Source organism: Siphateles boraxobius, unplaced genomic scaffold (genome assembly GCF_051911475.1).
Source record: "Siphateles boraxobius isolate OS27281-9 unplaced genomic scaffold, OSU_SipBor_1 19, whole genome shotgun sequence".
Taxonomy (NCBI): domain Eukaryota; kingdom Metazoa; phylum Chordata; class Actinopteri; order Cypriniformes; family Leuciscidae; genus Siphateles; species Siphateles boraxobius.
This window is the reverse complement of record NW_027508799.1, coordinates 14,721,263-14,742,903: the sequence shown is the minus strand read 5'-3', so window position 1 is coordinate 14,742,903 and position 21,641 is coordinate 14,721,263. Positions and strand designations below refer to the sequence as shown.

At 39.9% G+C, this 21,641-nt stretch overlaps 1 protein-coding gene across 1 annotated transcript in view; it reads left to right on the top strand.

Annotated features, from left to right (window-relative positions):
- The window catches only part of tafa5a (TAFA chemokine like family member 5a), a 230,086-nt gene that overhangs the window by 107,841 nt on the left and 100,604 nt on the right, over nt 1–21,641 (top strand). The window contains exon 2 of the mRNA XM_077233899.1: nt 11,083–11,232. Within this exon, the coding sequence (XP_077090014.1) occupies nt 11,083–11,232 (150 nt within the window). The remainder of the gene's footprint in view (nt 1–11,082; nt 11,233–21,641) is intronic.

Below are 21,641 nucleotides of genomic sequence, written 5' to 3'. Positions count from 1 at the left end.
CATGATATGTGAAAAATTGCAAGGTTAAAAGCATATAACCAGTATATATTATATGCATAAGAAGCATATAACATTGTTTACTGTATACAATATGTATATTTCTCTCATCTTACATCAAGTAACCGTTAGTGTAAATTAGGCCTACTGTAAGTGTACAATATTTGTGTAAGATTTTGTCTCTCAAGTATTTGTATGTTAATAACCATTGAACAACAAGGGATAGAAACAAAATGATTGTTCCCCTGAATCATTGAACCAAGTCGTATTTGATTGTCTTTTACATTTTTCCCCACTTCTTTCTATTTTTTATTTTGCAGCCAGCTGTTAATCATTTTGTAACATAATGAGTTAATGAGTTTAACCGAACGGTTTACCATTATGAGAGCCAGTACAGTCATGTGTTGTGTCAAATCAAGTGTACAGAATTTGGTGAACAGCCACAAGGTGGCGCGGTAATAAGTCACCTTGTATTTTGCTAATAACTCCACGGTAATGCATAATCAAAATTGTTTCTTTTGAATCCTTGCAATAAGCATTAACAGGGTTATATTTCGTTTTAGTGTTTGTCAGTTAATGTTCTCAGTAAAGCTAAATCTTTATGAAGTCATCCTGTTCCTGAAATTCGCACATAATTTGGCATAGGCTATATATAATCCACAGACCTTCATGGCAAAAAAACAAACAAAAAAAGCCAAAAATTGTGAAGAGTTGTACCTAAAAGAGTTGTTTTTGTTCTGTTTCACTTTCAGCAGCGAAAATAGTTCCAAACTAAAATCACAGCAGAACCACGGCGCATCTCACAGGAACACTCAGCCTGTTTTCATTACTGAATGATTCAGCATTTTGAACGAATTGGTTGAGTCAAAGATTCAATGACACATTCATAAACATCTGTCTCATTCTTGAATGAATCAGCTGTTTTAACGAATCGCTTGAAGAACGAATCAATGACTCGCTCAAAAAGACGGTCGCCTCCCACCACCTACTGGCGGTTTAGTTATTTTTATTAGTATCATTCTTTCCAACATTTGTTATTTGTATATTTAAATCAATTTCATAACATTATTTTTTGCAATTGTAATTTCTCAGTGTAAATGATTTAATTTGATCAGCTCTACCTAAGGTAACAGATAGTGTCTTATTATAGCCTACTAAATAATTGAATTTATTGATCAAAATTAAGAATTTAAAATGAAAGATGAAGCATGCATTTAATAAGACTGGGGAAGAGGATGTCCTTTAAAGATGCAGATATTACAATATGCCGATTTAAATATCAAAGCTGATTGAACACTGATGAGAATATTAATTCAGAATAAATTAACACACACAAAAAACAAAACAAAAAATCCGGACAAATCAACTTTTTTACACGGACAAGTGAATGACAGATTTACTTGACCGAAGGACAAGCACATGAAAAGGCTTAATGTTGAGCCCTGGTAAAGAAAATAGAAATTAGCCTAAGTATTAATCCAGGCGTTTATCCATGCGTACGTTATCCAGGCGTTTATCCACGTGTACGTTATCCAGGCGTTTATCCACGCGTACGTTATCCAGGCGTTTATCCATGTGTACGTTATCCAGGCGTTTATCCACGCATACGTTATCCAGGCGTTTATTCACGCATACGTTATCACACGTCATTGGACACGGCAAGGTACGTGACGATCGACACGATGATTGCTTATGGCTGATTTATAGTTCTGTGTCGGACCTACGCCGGAGCGTCTACGCCGTAGACTACGCTTTGGTTTTAATTTATACTTCTGCGTCGTTGTCCACGTTGACGCACCCAGAGGGAGCATGTGAAACCCGAGGGAGCCGTTTGAGCAGACCAATCACAGCGCTTGCGTCCACGTAGAATTGACGCGTTGTTACAATTTTGGAGAGGTGCACGTCAGGGTACGCCGAAGGGTACGCGTGCTACGCACAGCCTGCGACGTAGCTACGGCGTAAATTCAACGCAGAAGTATAAATTGGGCTTCAGTTTGCAAAGTAAATGCATAAATCACACCTCATACAGAAACGAGTCTGACGCGGCGCCGCTGGCACGGATCACCCTTGTTCGACATATGGGAGAGAGTTGTGGAAGCCCTATATGCTACTTCGTGTTAAGCATAAAGCCTACTGATAAAGACACTGCCAGCAGTATTGACAGCAAAATAGACTACAGAATATTTCGTTCTGTATTGACAGGTGCAATATTTGAAAATTGATAATTAGTCCTATTTATTTATTTATTTATTTTTAAATTAGGCCTATATTTATATCTGAATTTGTCAAAACCTAGACTTTCAACCATAAAAATGTAATTTATTAATATGTATTCGTGTACAAAATAATATATAAACATCTGTTCCTATTCTATTTTGCCTGGAAACGCTTCCAACACGCTTGCGTGTCACGTGAAAAATAGGCGTCGGTTCTATTTCTAGCATGCACGCGTTTTCCGCGCGGATCAAGCCGCGCCTGAAGGCTCATTTATACTTCTGCGTCGGACCTACGCCAGAGCCTCTACACTATAGACTACACTATAGACTACGGTTTTCATTATTACTTCTGCGTCGCTGTCCGCGCTGCATTACACATGCAGAGGGAGCATGTGAAACCCGAGGGAGGGGTTCTAGCAGACCAATCACAGCGTAGAATTGACACGTTGTTACATTCATCACAGTGTTAAACATGTCACTTCCTGTTGCCAGTAGGTGGCGCAATTACTATAATTGAATATTCTTATGTAGATGTGTTCAGGGCATGACTCTTATCAAATATGTGAAGTTTGGGGCAGATTTGACATTCCATGCTTGAGTTACAGCAAATTCCTATTTAATTGCAGTAATAGCATGCTTTAGCACTTAGCTAAGTGTTTGCTAGCATGTTTCTAGTATGTTGCTAGCATGTTTAACACTTGCTGGCACTTTTTATATATTATTAGGAGTCCACAACAGTGTTAAACATGTCACTTCCTGTTGCCAGCAGGTGGCGCTATGACTGTAACTGAATATGAGCATGGAGATGTGTTCAGGACAGAACTCTTATCATACGTGTGAAGTTTGGGGCAGATTGGACATTGTTTGCCTGAGTTACAGCAACTTCCTGTTTCATGGCGAAACATCGAAATTTGTCAGTCCGCCGAGGACACGCCCTTTGACGAAAAAACAAGATCTTCGCAATTTAACATTGCAAAGGCCTTAATATTACACTCACCAAATTTGAAGATGATCAGATTAAAACTGTTGGAGGAGTTAGTTAAAGTACGAGGCCTGAAAATGGCAAAAACTGCACACAAATCAGAGAGGAAGATCAAAATGGCTGACTTCCTGTTGTGTTTAGGAATACGCTCCAAGAGACTTTTTTGTAGGTATTGGGTCATTACATGAATGTAGCTATTAGGAGTCCAGAACAGTGTTAAACGTCACTTCCTATTGCCAGCAGGCGGCGCTATGACTACAACTGAATTGTTGTAGTATCAACAGGTATTAGGACATTTAGCATTTGCATTACTGTTAATCAGTCATCACTTTATTACACATTGTATTACCTTGTTATGATATAGTGACCCATACAATGTGCCAAACATAATGTGCCACATGAAGAGACAGTGCAGCATATGACAGTAGCAACAGCTGAGAAGATTTGGGTCTGTGGTGACCAGGTCCACCTCACACACACTTCCTTCTCCCATTCTCTCTCTTTACTACTACAACACACACACACACACACACACACACACACACACACACACACACACGCACACACACACGCACACGCACACACACACACACACACAGCCTACTCTGCATCATTTCACATCCAGGTATGCACAAGTCACAAAAATTTTAATCAATCTATCCTTGTGGAAAGGTTGCTTGGTAGCTAAAAGTAGGTCTAGCAAGTCTTATATTTCGGTAATTCACACAGATCAAATACAAATATGCTGCCTGAATAGATTGCTAGTTTATTTCGAGTAGCCAGCTAGCAGTTCTCTTGGCAGTTTGCTGATAATCCGGTGTCTGAAGTAAAATGCTCAAAACATCTCCTGAGAAAAATCATCACATGGTCAACCTAGTCTAGGTTATTTAATTTTTATTTAATTTAATCTTATTTTCCTTACCTTGTCATTCAAGGCCAGGACACTTTTTGTACATTTCTGGAACGTTTGCGCGCTTCCATATCCCGCGCAACTACGGATCTCCCAGGAACATTCATTCAGATGTGTGAGAGTTTTCAAATCAAATCAGTCTCTTGATTAAAAAAAGATTAAAATCTTTTTGTATTTCGTCGACTAAAACTAGACTAAAACTAAAACAATTCAGATGACTAAAATATGACTAAAACTAAATGCCATTTTAGTCAAAAGACTATGACTAAAACTAAATCAAAATTTGTTGTCAAAATTAACACTGATAAGAATATATGATCTAATGCAATTCTTTGGCCAGATGTTAATTAGTGGCATGATCAATGAAGTTCAGTGATTGCAGTATTGTACAACAGTAAAAATGTGCTGCATTTGTGCTTATATAACAAAAATACTCATTGAAAAAAAACTTTACAATAAATTACATAAAAATTAATAGCATTGAGAGTAGCATTTGAAAGGGAACACCCCCTTTTTCTTTTCTGAGATCAGTGACCCCAGTCCAGCTTCTTTTTTGATGGTGGAGCACAGTGCGTCTGTCCCCAGACTTTGCGAGGGGGAGCACGACTCGCCATGCTTTGTTTCTGAACTTCTCGTTTCTGAGGAGACGGTCTGCACGGTCTGGAGGGAAACGCAGGATTTTTCAGAGATGATGCGCAGCCAGGGGAGAGATAGCCCGTGAGCATATCTTAATATTGGGGCATCATCGTATAACCCTGTTACTTTGCAACAACTATAGTCAAAGAGAGCACAAAGACATGGGAAGAACACTGTTTATTCCATGATTTAGATAATTCATCATGGAGATCTTGAAAGAAGAGGAGGGACCATCTCTCTGATGCCTCCCCTTGGACACCCGACAGAAATCTGTCGTCTGACTTTGATTTTCTGGGGGTCTCTTGTTCCTGTGGCCAGTCTTGCTGAAGAATGTTCACAGTACGAGTGACGACCTCGACTCATCGTAAGATCTATCGTCATGAGAGGAGCGCTCGGAGGCAGTGCACTCAAAATCTCCCCAAGAGTACTAGTGTCCCCAGCTCAGTCAGAAGAAGGGTGCAGCGCTCCAGAAGTGGGCTTGAGGACCTCACGATCTGGTAAGAGAACAAGAGAAAAGGAAGGACCAGTCTCCTGACCTTCAGCCAGATCGACACGCGATGATCTTGATCATGATCTTGTCATCAAGGACACACAAGCTCACTCTTCTCAAAAGAATGCAAGCCTGCATGTTTTCCCATAGCGCTGTCAGCGCAGCATTGAGAATAACGTTTGAAAGGGAACTTTGTATTGTATTTGTAATGTATTTACATTAGTGTATTTGTTTGTCTGTAGCTGAATGTTTAAAATCAATAGAGAACGCACCCTACATAGCATTTACTTCTAATGAATACATTAGCAGAAAGAAAAAAAAAGTGCTTCATTATGCAGTAAAGTTGAAATGTTTGGTTAGGTTAAGAGTGTGTTTAGTTGGCGGTGTTAATTGGGTAACTTTTTTTTTGATGGACAGTCTGTTGACTATAAGCAATATTTCAACTACATGTAAGCTAACTCTCATTAGAGTATTAATATACTGTTTGCTTAATATCTGCTAAAACTTCATTTGGTGCTCCCCAACAGATATTCTTCTGAGTATAAGTCATTTTGCAAGTACATGTCAACTTTTTCTACTAATCTGAACCCTACTACAAACCTAACAGTCTATACTCAACTAATATTCTAATGAGAGTCATTGACATGTAGGTGCAGCATTACTTATAGTCAACTGAAAGTTTTAAAGGGACCATCAAAATAAAGTGAAACTGTTAATTGTTTTGAGAGCAGTGACCTGAGTTTGGAGAAATGTTTCATATCAACTGATAAAAACCGTAAATACCACATCTTCCAAAAATCCCTGAACTCTTTTGCCATTCATACTCCACTACCTGTAAAACACTATTTGCAGCCCATTTTTCGAATGCTAGTATGCTGCTTTCAAAACTGTTAAAACTCAGTCAAAATAGAATAACTGCAAATGTTGTGCATTTCTACAGAAAATGTAGGCTATAAACAATCATTGCAGAACATTTACAGTAAAATTGAATGATATTAAAGTTTATACTAAAGTTTATTTGTACACAGTTTATACAGTGTACAAATCATTATGTATGTCCCCATAAAACATGAAAAACCAACATATCCGTGTGTGTTTGTGTAGATCAGCACCATCTATTGTATGTGATATTCATGCTGAACCCAGAGTCATAGATTAAGGAAATGCTTTATATTTTTCCATGAGATTTACTGATTAGGTTATGTTTTTTTTCTCACCAAAGAAAGTTTTTTTCTTCATTTCTACCTTCTCCATGCTCATTCTTTCAGCAAGTAATGCAGAGCAATGAATGCTGCAGAGTCAGGAGCTTCCAAATATTTAACAGTCTTGATCACATTTTATTCTTATCATTAGTGCATCTGGTTTTTATAATTAATATTATCTATCCTGTAATTGGGGAAACCATGGTTCTGAACACCTAATAAGTGTCTTAGATCTGTAAATGCGTGTGACATTAATCAGGATGAATACCTTTTAAATCTGATATTTGCTCCAGTAAAAGGTCCTTAACATTAATAATTGCATCTTTCCACAGTTATTGCTTGGTTGACCCTAGCATAAGATAACTCTTGGATATCTTAGAAGCATCATAACTACATTTCAATGATAGGAATTGCAGCTAATAAAAGCTAAAGTGTGTTTCCATATTACTCAAACTCTTTCACAAAAGTTTGGAAAATTTGGAAGAGCAGCTCTAAAATAATGATAATGTTTAAGTAATATATTAATTCAATACCAGCGGAGCACAGAATAACAAACATGAAGTTTAACCCTCCTGTTACCCTCAAATCTGATAACATCTTTTACCCACTGGGGTCGATTTGACCCCAGTAATTTAAACCTCCAGAATATGATTTTTTTTTTTTTTACAAAGGTTTGTGTCTCAGGTAATTTATGTCTTTGTTGACTGCTTAAATAACCTTTTAAGTTGACATCCACGTGGGACAACCTTGGGCACATATCCAGGTCGGGGTCTCAGGATCACGTGAGAGTAAGCCGGCCCGAATTCCAGGCACGCTTCGTCAATGGAGAATGTGTGCAGGTCCCCTACCCCTGGATGGAGGCCAATGCAACCAGGAGTGCTGTCTTCATTGACAGGAACTTAAGCTCCACTGATTGCAAAGGCTCAAAGGGAGCACTCTGCAGGACAGTTAGAACCACTGAGAGGTCCCAAGAGGGAACGAGAGGAGGGCAAGGAGGATTCAGTCTCCTCGCTCCCCTCAGGAACCTGACGATCAGGTTGTGCATTCCTACGGACTTACCTTCCACTGTAACATGGTGTGCGGCAATAGCGGCAACGTATATTTTCAGGGTGGAGGGACACAGCCTTCGCTCCAACCCTTCTTGAAGGAAGGAAAGCACGACACTGATCGAACATCTCCGGGGGTCTTCTTGGTGAGAAGAGCCCAGTTGATGAAGAGGTTTCACTTCAACGCGTAGACATGTCTCGTGGACGATGCTAAGCGGATGTGATGGTAATAACCACCGCTGATATTAGGATACTCGACCTGCCTCATCCCCTCCAGGAGCCACACGTCCAAAGATCAGGACGAGGGTGCCAAGGGTGTTTAGATGTCATTTTCAAATGAGAGGGATGGAGAACATAGAGAGCACACAGAGCACAAAGAGAAATGGTTTAGAAGGCTTCTGTTCATGCTTTTATAATGTTTGCTCCTCCCCTTTGTTTGGTAAACCGTGAGAATTATGTTTTCCCCTCCCCCACAGCACGGGGGAATAAATTTATGTAAAATTATAATGAACATTATACGATTATAACATGTTATAGTGACCTCAATAAAACAACCAAAACAAATGTGTGTGAAATTTTAATATGTCTTATGTTTTATACAGCTAAAAGAGCATGGAACACCGATGCTACAAAATGTGTACAGGACATTGAAAAAATATCAGCAGGTTAATTTTATGTTTACAGAGTTGTCCCCATTAAATTATGAAAAGTCATTAAATCTGAAGCAAAAAAAAAAAAGTATATATTTACAGACGTTAAACGTTGAATGGGGTCAAATAGATAACCCCAAAGATAATAGGAGGGTTAAACTAGGACAAAAAGCAGAAGAATGTTATTCAATGCAGGAATTGCTGACAAAAGGAGATTTTCAAAAGGGCTTCATCTCATCTCTTCATGTCTTACTATGCTTATAGCAATGTAAGGGGAAGGTTTTTGGCTTTTTTTGCAGTTCCTGTGGGGGATTTTTAGATCTGGCAGACAAATGCAATCTCTGCCGAAAAGACTGTTAAAGAGAAAGACGTATTTCCCGCTGCTACGCACATATGACATATCATTATCCGACATCATCCAGAAGCTTCGAGAAGGGGAAGAATATAAATGAAATGAGAGTTGATGCAAAGAGAAATAAAGAAAAAGCTTTTATCATCAGTGGAGACAATCTAGAAAGGAGAGAATATTGTCTTTTTAACATAGATCTCAAAGTGTTTTTTCATGCATTCTTATGGTTTGAGGTGAATGGAAATCAGCGGAAGGAAGGAAACTTACACAAAATGTGTGTTTCACTTGCTTCCAGATGGGTCTGCAATTAACAGAGGAAATAAATAAATAACATTGATGTTTGTTCAAAGTTCAAGTTTCAAGCTTCTAATTTGGTCTACTTATTTTAATTTCCATGGGCCCTATTATGGCAAAATGAGGTGCCAGGTGCAAAACAAGTGTTTTTTGCTAGTTTCAGCCCCGATGTAAGCCCCGATTACGCCCAAAACACACCCATTACTCATTAAGAGAATAGGGACAACCCTTTTAGGCCATTTTTTCCGTCTTTAAACTAGCAAAAGTGGATTCGGACACCCCCTAAGTGCACTTGCGCCCTGCGCTTTAGACCATGCACTTAGATCGTTAAAATAGGGCCCTATGTGTACTTGAATTTTAAATCAATAATATGAAAGAAAAAAATGGGGGAAATTATTATTAAAGAAGATGTGAAACCCACCTATCAGAATGAATGGCTTTGAGAACAGATACAGCAGCCAAATTATGAAATATCAGTAAGTTGTTTTTCTTATCACCTGCAGAGCTTAAGAAGTCTCATCTAGACAGCAAACACACTGAGAAATGGATTTTTACATAATCCAACTGACACACTCTGCAATCTTTAGGCTAAAGGTTGAATAAATTCCATGAAAACACAAACATCTTGTTAAGCTTGATGTTGTTTAACCTTTGACCACACACACATACACACATTTGGTGCGTCAGTACAGCTGTGTATCTTAAGATCCTCCATTAGCCTGAATGCGACCTGTGCGTTAAGTTAATTAACCCTGTTTTACCTCAGTATGCGGACTCTGGGTCAGTTTAAATCACAGCTCTGACTCACTGCCAATCAGAACTCTCAGGTCTGGAGCAGGAAGCAGATTCCCTGTAAACCAGCTTCACATATTGACAGGTTAATCTGAGGGCTTCACAGAGGGCCAGAAGGGGCCCTAACTGAAGCTTAGAAATGCTTTAAAGTTGTGTTTTTTAGGGGTTCAAGCACAAAATGTGTGAGCATATGTGACATAACATCCTAAACGTGCATGCACAATTTTATGGAAATCGGACCATAGGTGGCGTTATAACTGATAACTGTATATATTTCATATGGTAAATTGCCTGTATTGGCTGTAAATGGTTTTTTCCATCTATGATGTCACTGGTTAAATAATTGCTAAATAAAACTTAAATGTCATGCTTATGTGCTTAAAGGCCTTAAATGCTTGAACCCCGCTCAAATGCTGCTCGCAGCTTAATAATTTATGTTATTTTACATGAGTTATGGGCAATAAATGTTTTTTTGTTATTTGATTTAGGGTTTACTTTTTATATTTTGTTTTGGTTTACTTGAAATTGCTTAAATTAAGCAAAAATTTTACAAGATGCCATGTTATATCTTGAATGATTTTCATGGAACTATCCAATAGCCAGTTTCAAGCCAAGTCAAGTCAACTTTATTTATATAGCGTTTTTTACAATACAGATTGTTTCAAAGCGTTAAAGAGATAACAGGAAAATAATGTTGTTGTAATATTGTTTAATATAAAATTAAATGTCCCCAACTAAGCAAGCCAAAAGCTAATGGCAACAAAGGTGAAAAATGTGACAGTGGCAAGGAACCAAAACTCCATCAGGTGACAGAATGGAGAAAAAAACCTTGGGAGAACCCAGGCTCAGTCGGGGGGCCAGTTCTCCTCTTGCCAACGAATGAACAGTGTATGATTTTGATACAGGCAGCATCATAGGCCAGAAGTCAGAATGGATAAAAACTTCACAATATTTATCCAGTTCCATTTGGTTGGGGGTCAGAGTCATCACGCCGGTATGGAGACGAGATTGTTGAGGTGTCCATAAGGCCTTCACAGGGCTGAGGACGCTGGCACTTCAGGGTTGTTGCTTTTTACTTCACTCTCCTCTTTCTCATGTTTTTACTGAGGAAAAAGTAAAAACTGTCGTAAAAAAGTAAACAATCTCAACAATTTCTCATTTTAACATTTTAATATGAAATCAATCATTTCTCATCAAATTATTTGAGCTATATGCTGCCCACATTACATTACTTGTATTGTATGTATTGTATTTTCCGTATTTATACTTTACATGTTTTTTACCTATATGTAGAATTTTGAACTTCATTGCGTTGTTTTATGGTTAATGGAAATGTCCATGCAATTACTGGATAATGTCCGGGTAATAAGTTGCCAGGACATTTTCTGTTTTAAATTTTTTTTACAGTGTATGAAAAAAAACCCTGAATAAGTCAGGTTAAAAGGTCAAAACTGCTATGGTGATTTTTCGGAACGTTCCCCTCTGAACCCCTCTTCTATCTCTGGTTATATCCTGCAGGTCAACTGGCAGCAGGCACCTGTGAGATTGTTACTCTAGACAGAGACAGCAGTCAGCCACGCAGAACTATTGCTAGACAGACGGCCCGCTGCGCATGTAAGAAAGGACAGATTGCTGGGACAACGAGAGCCAGGCCGGCCTGCGTAGACGGTAAGATCATATTTGGGGATCTATTATTCAAAGCACTGTACCACCCTTAAAACTATTACATACCAGTCTCTTTTTTAATCAAACCTCTAAAAAAAAAATAACCATGATGTGCATGGTAGGCTATAATCTAATCTTTCTAATAAGGTTCTTTTAAAAGACCAAGAGCATAAATGCAAAGCCATTCCACTGCAGATGAAACAGCCTCAGATATAAAGGCATTGGACAAAACTGCCTTAGGCATCAAAGAATTGGATGAAACGGCATCAGACAAAACTTAAGAAACGTGTCATTCATTATCCATCCAGTGTGTTTCCCTGAGTGCAAGTCTGGAATGCTGGGATAAGCTCCAGCCTTCCTGTGACCCTACATAGGACAAGAGGTTTGGAAAAATAAGTTTAATTTAAAATTATTATTTTACAGCTTTTACAAGAAAAAGGCTCTGCAAAATACGGTAGGCTGCTACAAACACCACTGGTCCCTGAAGCAGTGTATTTAATTTTTACCAAAGGATAGAGGGATTTTAGAGGTGGGAGTGTTTTTTTTTTTTTATTATTATTATTATTATTATTTTTTGTGATATTACCATTTACAATAATATAAGAAAAAGAAGAGGTATTCAAAAAATAAATTAATAGATGAAAATGACATGCTATTGGCATAAGAAGCACTGCACCTCTAACTTTTAATGAACTAATAAAAATTGCTACTTTATAATATCTGTGGATTTATATCAGAAATAGAGGCAAATTATTGGTTATTATTAGTTATTAGTTATTATTCTGCTACTCTTCACGCAGTTCTCCTAACCAATTTTCAGCTTGGCACAGCAGTTATTTTCACATTCAAAATGCACTGAAATATATCATACATTGTTTACTTTTGTAAAGTTTCTTTACAAAACAAGAAGTTCTGGTTCCACAGATGCCTCTGACACACGATATTTTTCCTCTGACCTGAAGCCTTTTATAAAGTCTAAGGAAGTCCAAATATGTACACCATACATGTGGCTTGTTGAGAAGACATGCTATCACTTTTCGAAGCGATCAAATGTATGTTTTTTGATAAAACAAACAAACAATTCCATAGAATACACCCAGAAGACCCTAGTTACATCCTAGAATCAAAGTCAAGTTTGTTTTAATGTTGTAGTGCTTCACAAAATACAGTATATTGTTTCAAAGCAGCTGTACAGTATGCATGTGCCTTACAAGTTCGATATTGTTCCAGATATAAGTGCTCAAAAGCAGGACACAGTCCACCAGAGGGGAAGAGAAAGAGAGAGGTAAAATAAGAGAGAGGTAGAACAGAGACAAATGAAATTTCAATCAGTTTAATCTGCAGGAGTCCTCAAGGTCTCAGGACAATTGTCATATGTGATGAGACATGCTGTGTCCTTCAGTCTGTGGAGGTCAGTTCACCCACAGGATAATCCACAGAGCACAGACCCAAAATGCTTTACTCCTAGGGTTGGAAATTGAGGACTATTTCCTAAGGTCTATTCATATAGAATGTCAGTATTTGGCACCAACTTTCTGTGCAAAGGGAACCCTGTCCAATACACTCACTCTAAAAAATAATGCATTGGCTCAACAACAACACAAATTTACACAAGAGTGTGCATACTTTTTTTTTGAGTTATGACAGTGAGTGAATTGTAATTTGAGTGAATTTACATTCAACCAACAAGCTACATTGAGTTAGAGGAACTTATTCATTTGTTGTATAAACACAAATTTTTAAGTTGATTTCTCGAAAAAAAAAAAAATGAAGTCGCTCCAACTACCAGAGTTGTAGCCCTAGAACCAATTAATCTTATCTATTCAAGTTCATATCAACAGCTATCATAGCACATGCTAACACAAGTTATTTAACATGTACGCATATTTAATGATCAAGTAAGATATTACTTGTCACTGGCATTAGCACAGGTCGCTTTATGAAGCTTATAGAGTCAATGTAGTATTTGCCTTCATGTATTTACTACTCAGCACAACGGTAACCACAAAAACTTCAACATTACAGAAAATTTTAAATGTCAAACATAACAGCATTAAACACTTACATGTCAAGTCAAGTCAAGTCACCTTTATTTATATAGCGCTTTTTACAATACAGATTGTATCAAAGCAGCTTCACAGTGATAACATGAAAATAATATAACAGAGTTTGTTTCTAAAAGAAAATTGAGTCAACGTCCACCTTAAGCAAGGCAGATCAATAATATTATTGAACATTAAATGTCCCCAACTAAGCAAGCCAAAAGCCAAGGCAACAGTCGCAAGGAACTAAAACTCCATCAGGTGACAGAATGGAGAAAAAAACCTTGGGAGAAACCAGACTCAGTCGGAGGGCCAGTTCTCCTCTGGCCAACGAAGGAACAGTGCATGATTTATGATTCGGGCAGCATTACAAGGCAGAATGGATCGGAACATTTAGAATATTTATCCATTTCCATCTTATGGAAGTCCAAGTAATCACGCCGGTGTTGAGACGAGTTTGTTGAGGATCAGTGCCGTCCACCATAGAGGGTCCATATCGCCGGTGTTGAGTCGTCTCTTCACAGGCTTTGTGATTGGGGTATCTGAAGTCTCCGTGAAAGGCTGGATACAAACTGGAGCTGACGAACGCCGTTTTTCTCAGGACTCGCGTCCCGAGATAACAGCAGAAAAGCAAAAAGGGAAAATAATTAGCGTGGCTGCTGTTCATAATGATTTCCATAACACGGGCGTTAATGATAAAAAACATGAAGACAGTGATTCTTGCGTCCCACAGTCACCCCCCTCCGTCCCCCACTCAACTCAGCCCTGCTTACTGACCTCTACATCCCTCCTGCTGCTGAGACCCAACCACAATTTCACAATCTCTCCGCAGCCCAACCATACGCGCCGACCCGTTAGACTAAGGCTGTCGAGCCCCACTGTCGTCGTTAAAGCAGGTTCAGTGGCAACGGTTCCGTATGGCATACCACCTACAGCAAAACACAATATCTACCCAACCAGCCGTCATTCACGCAATATACACAGGAACGTGTATATTGATCGTTGATCTGATTCAGTAGTGGTATAAAAGGTAAGCATTATGTAAATGCTTGGCTAAAGAGATGCGTCTTTAATCTAGTTTTAAACTGGGACTGCGAGTCAGAGCCTCGAACAATATCAGGAAGGCTATTCCAGAGTTTTGGAGCTAAATGTGAGAACGCCCTCCCTGCTTTAGTGGACTTAGATATCCTAGGAATGACCAGAAGCCTCGAATTTAGTGATCTTAAAGAACGCGATGGATTGTAGGGCGATAGAAGGTCCATTAAATACACAGGAGCTAAACCATTTAGGGCTTTATAGGCCAGTAATAGTACTTTGTAATTGATACGGAATTTGATAGGTAACCAGTGTAGAGATGATAAAATAGGTGTTATATGATCATATTTTCTTGATCTAGTAAGAACTCTAGCAGCTGCATTTTGCACTAACTGTAGCTTGTTTATTGAGGATGCAGGACAGCCAGCTAATATAGCATTACAATAATCTAGTCTCGAGGTCATGAATGCATGAACTAACTTTTCTGCATCAGAAACAGATAGCATGTTACGTAGCTTTGTAATGTTTCTAAGGTTGAAAAAGGCTGTTCTTGTAACATATGAAATATGATTTTCGAAAGACAAGTTGCGGTCTAGTATAACACCCAGGTCTTTTACTGTAGTGGATAAAGTAACAGGACATCCTTCTATATTAAAGTTGTATTGTAAGTGAGTTTGTGGGTAGTTTTTTGGACCAATAAGTAATACCTCCGTTTTATCTGAATTTAGTAGCAGGAAATTACGCGTCATCCAGCATTTTATATCTTTGAGACACTCTGTCAAATTTGATAAGTTAGTGTTTTCATCTGGTCGTGATGAAATATATAATTGAGTGTCATCAGCATAACAGTGGAAATTAATTCCATGTTTTCTTATAATATTACCAAGTGGGAGCATATATATTGAGAATAGCAGAGGGCCTAACACCGATCCTTGCGGCACTCCATAGTCTACTGACGTTATCTTTGATTTTTCCCCATTTAAACAGACAAAATGATAACGGTCTGATAAGTACGATCTAAACCAGCTTAATGCCTGTCCCTGAACACCAGTGTAGTTTTGTAGTCGATCCAGGAGTATTTTATGATCGATAGTGTCGAACGCAGCGCTAAGATCGAGTAGAATCTAGTATTGAGATACAGCCTTGGTCAGAAGCTAAAAGTAAATCATTTGTAATTTTAACTAGCACAGTTTCTGTGCTATGATGCGGTCTGAATCCTGACTGGAATTTTTCATATATCTCATTTTCTTGCAAGAAAGAGCACAATTGAGCGGACACAATTTTTTCTAGTATTTTAGACATAAATGGAAGATTCGAAATGGGTCTGTAATTTGCTAAGTTATTTGGGTCTAATTGCGGTTTCTTAATGAGAGGTTGTATTACTGCCAGCTTGAATATTCTTGGAACATGACCTAAAGATAAAGACGAGTTAATAATATTAAGAAGAGGCTCTTCCACTACAGGTAACACTTCTTTCAGTAGTTTAGTGGGTATTGGATCTAATAAACATGTTGTTGGTTTAGATGCAATGATAAGTTTATTTAGCTCTTCCTGTCCTATAGTTGTAAAGCGGTGTAGTTGTTCCAGAGGGGCGACAATTGAGGCTGAATCATAAGACACCATAAAAGAGTGTACATTTACAATTGTGTTACGGATGCTTTCTACGTGGCGCAACATGACAAATTTCAGCAGTACGTATTATACAAGTTACCATGTGATGATCAGTGAGATCGTCACTTTGCGGTATAATATCTATATCAGTTGGATTGGTTCCATATGATATAATTAAGTCTAGTGTATGATTTAGACGATGAGTGGGAGCACTGACGTTTTGCTTGACCCCAAAAGAGTTTAATAAATCTGTAAACGCAGTCCCTAACGCATCATTTGTGTTATCTACGTGTATGTTAAAATCTCCAACAATTATTGCTTTATCGGTATTGACCAATAGATCTGAGAGAAACTCTGCAAACTCTTTTAGGAAATCAGCATAGGGCCCTGGAGGTCTATATACAGTAGCCAAGGCTAGAGATAATAGGGATTTCTTTCTTACATCTAAGAGCGTAATATTTAGTACAAGTACTTCAGACGAATTAAACCTGTGACCTGTTTCCTGAGTAACATTAAGAATATCTCTATAGATTGTTGCAACACCGCCACCACGACCGATCAGACGGGGCCCATGCTTATAACAGTATCCTGGTGGAGTAGACTCATTTAGACCGAAATACTCATTTGGTTTAAGCCAGGTTTCAGTAAGGCAAAGTACATCGAAACTATTATCTGTGACCATTTCATTTACAATAACCGCCTTGGGTGTGAGCGATCTAATGTTTAGAAGACCTAGTTTTAGAAATTGTTTTTGTTCACTGATATTTAGATTTTCAGGTTTAATTACAATAAGATTTTTCCTAGATCCTACAGTAGATTTATTATATGGCCTCACTAAACGAGGAATAGACACAGTTTCTATATAATGTTCTACACTAATTATATCAATTAATTTGGCACAGCAAAGACTGTGATTTGGACTTTGATTTTCTAGTCATATGGTGTGTAACGTCTTGGAGATGTTGTCCGACAGAACAGCCGCTCCGATTCTGCTGGGGTGCAGGCCATCAGCACGGTAGAGCCTAGGTCGCTCCCAGAACAGATTCCAATTATTTACAAAGAGCAGTTTCTGTTCATTACACCATGACATTAACCATTCATTTAGTGCAAATAATCTACTGAACCTTTCCTGTCCTTGTCGGTACGTGGGAAGCGGTCCAGACACGATGATCGTTGCCTCAGGCGCTGTGCTGCGTACCGTCTCGATCAGGCTCTTGTAGTCCTTCTTCAGAACCTCCGTCTGCCGCAGCCTGATGTCATTTACTCCCTTTTGCAGCACTACAGCTCCGACGCGCTCGTCACCGTTCAGGATCTCGGGAACCTGTGCGGCGACATCAAGAACACGAGCACCAGGAAAGCAGTGAGTGCGCACCGTACCCTTACCTGAGGTAGCGCGGACATGACGGACCATGGAACTGCCGATGATCATGGCGTCGTCGCGTTCCGACTCGCGAAGGGGGGAGAAGCGGTTCCGGGTGGAGATCTCGAAGACCGGGAGGGGCGGTGAGGTTCTTGCTCTGGTCCTGGCTCGTGTCTTTTGCTGTGGGATCACCCAGGGTCCATGGTGTTGTGTCGGTGCCGGAGTGAATGATGCCAGAGATGATCGCGTCCTCCTGGGCAGAGAAACGCACGGAGTAGACGAAGTCGGAGTCAAAAAGTTACTAACCACTGACTTATGAGCATCGGCGCGTGACGTTTCAAGCGCTGATCGCCGATCCCGCAGCTCGGCTTGTTTCTCCAGCAGATCACGGATCTGTTTCTCCACCGATTCCAGCTCCAATCGTACCGAAATCAGCTCGAATGTGTCCTCACCTGCACTCAGAGGAAACGTTAGACACACATCCGATATGTTCGCCATTATAACAGATGAACAGTAAATTAGTAGTGATACTACCAATATCACTACTAATTTAGGACTGAAATGCTGGATACAACCCGTATCCTTTCAGTGAAACGGGTGTAAAATAAGACGGTCGGTAGGCGCGAGGCCACGCGTGAAATGCTAGCGGACTAAAGGCTAGTAGCCGAGATTCGCAAAGTTGGATCTAAGTAGCGATATCAAAGTAATCCGATTGTTTTTTATAAGGAATAGTAGCGAGGATAAGTTCCCATGATACAAAAATAGAAAGTGCTTGTTTATAAATGAGTTGAATAGAAGAAAATCAAGGATTAATGAATCAATTCGACGGAGCTCCAAACACAAACACAAACACCACGCGCATGCGCATAAAAAGACATGTCTTTCCCTTTGCTAAAAACAAATCAATTAACACTTAACATTTATTCTCCTTATCCAGTCCTATGCAAAGCATGCTGGGAACTGGAAATCCACTGCCTAATTTCTGAAGTTACCAAGACAATTGCATTAAGTAACCACAAATTACAGACTATATTAAGTTGATGTAATGATCAACATTATAATGTGAATAGAACTCTACAAAATAATGTTTACAACTTTAAACATCAAACGTATGTGTGTGTGTGTGTGTGTGTGTGTGTGTGTGTGTGTGTGTGTGTGTGTGTGTGTGTGTGTGTGTGTGTGTGTGTGTGTGTGTGTGTGTGTGTGTGTGTGTGTGTGTGTGTATTTGGCCTGGTAAACCCTTACGGGGAATATCCCCACAATGATTACAATATCCGAAATGTGTGTCCCTAATGAGGAAAACTGCTTATAAACTTATACAAAAAGCCATCTCTCCCCTTGTGTTTGTTGTGTTGTGCTGAATTGTGAGCAGTCCAAAAAAAGTAGCATGTCAAATTACATGTCAATTTTTTTGTAATCGACTCAGTAGTTATACAGTTAGAGGACACTGTCAACATTCTTGACTTTCGTGTTGCATTAATGTGGACACCGTTGTCAGTAATTTCACGCCTTCTGCTTCGTCTTCATGTGGAACAATGTGTCATTCTGGAAATATTGACCTGTATTAATGTGGAGAGAAAAGGAAAAATGCTTTTGTTACCCTGAGCAGTGTGAAATGACAGCACTCATTCAACTCTTGTAGTGTCATATATTTGTGCAGATCAAAGCTCTAACAAGAATTGTGATAGTGTGGAGGATTCTGGGAATTCGGGTTGTTTGTTGGAATGTAGACATGAAGTCATTTGCTTCTGAAATCACAATAACACAAATAAAAGCTAATGCTACATTATACATGATCCCTCTATGCTTTCAGTAGGCTGAGCACATTAAATCTGAAACACTGAAAGCATTACATGCAATTAGAAAGTTGATGCCAGAATTAACCAGAGACATCAGATGAATGGAGGTGAACAGAAATGCATCCTGGGATTGTCTTGCTGTTGAAAAATGTCACATGCCTCAAATAACACAAAGCTTACTGAACAGCAGAAAGCACAAAGCCCAGCAACAAAGTTAACCTTGCTGTAAATCTTATTAGACATTAGACATTATAAATAAAATAAAGTCCAATTCAACATCTTTGAACGTAAACAATAGATTCCTGAATATTTGTACCAACAAAGTGCAAACCTCAAGAGTTCACTTTTTCAGAAATTGCCCCATAGCTACATTTATAATGAGCATCTCAAAAAAGTAGAACAGCATACAAATACTTACAAGTACTCAAGTCTTGTACTACTTGTACAAGTACTGGTAACACTTTATTTCGATGGTCCCCCAACAGACATTTTACTAACTGGAAGTAACTTTGTAAGTACCTATCAATTTATTCTATAACCCGAGCCCCTTATTCTACTCACCCTAACCTAACAGTCTACTACTCAACTAACAGTGTTGGGAACGTTACTTTAAAAAAGTAATTAGTTACAGTTACTCACTACTTGTTCCAAAAAGTAACTGAGTTAGTAACTGAATGACTCTATAATAAAAGTAACTCGTTACCAGGGAAACTATTTGCGTTACTGTTAAAAAAAGTTGCTATATGTCAAAGAATTTGGATTTTTTTTAGCAGTTTTCACAAGTCAGTTGAAATTAGTGGAACAGACTGTTGTTTGTACATAACTTTCGATATGTATTGCACGTCGACAGACAGCAAGAGGTTTATCCTGCTCTTCAAGTATTATCTTTGTAAGATAAGTAAACAGTTACACCATATAAAGTGCATTTAACTCTAGCAAATTAAATCAAACTCTCTCAACCTGAGACAACTGGTCAAGTAAACAACCTGTAGGCTACTTCCAAGTGTTTTGTTCACAACAAAAGTAAACTTAAAAAAAAAAATAGTGTGTTTAATGTAGTTGTCACGTTTCAGTATGTTTGAGTTTTGTTTTGTGATCTTGGTTTTCCCTGTGTTTGTGATTTTGGTTCAGTCCTGTTAGTTTTCCCGCTCTGTCTGATTAGTAATTCCCTTCACCTGTGTTCTGTTAATTATCATATTAGTCCCTGTTCATTTAAGCCTTGTGTTTTCCCTCAGTGTTTGTTGGTCGTCGTCCTTGTATGGTTGGGTTGTGGTTTCTCTGAAGTTCCTGGAGTTTGTTATTTCGTTCCTGTACGTTTATAGACGTTTATTTTGTAAATAAATCAGCTATTTTTGGAAGTCCTCTTGTCCTCGTCTTCAGCTACCTTCAACAACCTGACAGAACGACCAACCACAAAAAAAAAAAACCTTAAAAACTGAAAATGGGCCGAAGGAGGAAAAACAGAGGTGAGCCCCTTTGAAACCCCAATTCTCTTACAAGAGGAGCGCTCACTCGAAGAGTATGCGGGGCTTTAGGTTGGCTTCTATCAAGATGAGATATTGGAGGAAGAGGAACTGATAAAGAGTTTATGGGGCGGACTGAAGGACCCACTAGCCCAGATACTACTTGTAAGTGACCTAAATATGTCCTTCCTGGAGTTTGTGGATCACACACTGTGGGCGTGTGGATCCGACTATCTCGTGGAGGATCTCCCACTCCAGCCAGTTCCAAGTCCGGTTTGCCCTGAGCCCATCGCCTGCCCGCCAGAGCCTGAACCCAACCCATCGCCTGCCCGCCAGAGCCTGAACCCATCGCCTGCCCGCCAGAGCCTGAACCCATCGCCTGCCCGCCGGAGCCTGAACCCATCGCCTGCCCGTCGGAGCCTGAACCCATCGCCTGCCCGTCGGAGCCTGAACCCATCGCCTGCCCGTCGGAGCCTGAACCCATCGCCTGCCCGTCGGAGCCTGAACCCATCGCCTGCCCGTCGGAGCCTGAACCCATCGCCTGCCCGTCGGAGCCTGAACCCATCGCCTGCCCGTCAGAGCCTGAACCCATCGCCTGCCCGTCAGAGCCTGAACCCATCGCCTGCCCGTCAGAGCCTGAACCCATCGCCTGCCCGTCAGAGCCTGAACCCATCGCCTGCCCGTCAGAGCCTGAACCCATCGCCTGCCCGCCAGAGCCAGAGCCAGTCTTCGAGCAAGAGCCAGAGCCAGTCTTCGAGCAAGAGCCAGAGCCAGTCTTCGAGCAAGAGCCAGAGCCAGTCTTCGAGCAAGAGCCAGCCCCAGGGGTTCCTCGCTTCCCTGCTGTTCAGCCTGAGACTCTCGTGTGGCCCCGAGCCCGCAAGCTAGTTTCTAACAGTAGGGACCTGGAGGCAAAAATGGCGGATCCGGCGCTCCAATCCGTGCGATCAGCGTTCCAATCAGTTTTCCCTCTCCGGTCTTCAGTCCCAGGTCGTACTTCCACGTCCAGCCCAGAGTTTCCTTCGCCGCTGGTCCCGTCCAGTTCCGAGTCCCATGATTTGCTGGCCCCGTCCAGTTCCGAGTCCCATGATGTGCTGGCCCCGTC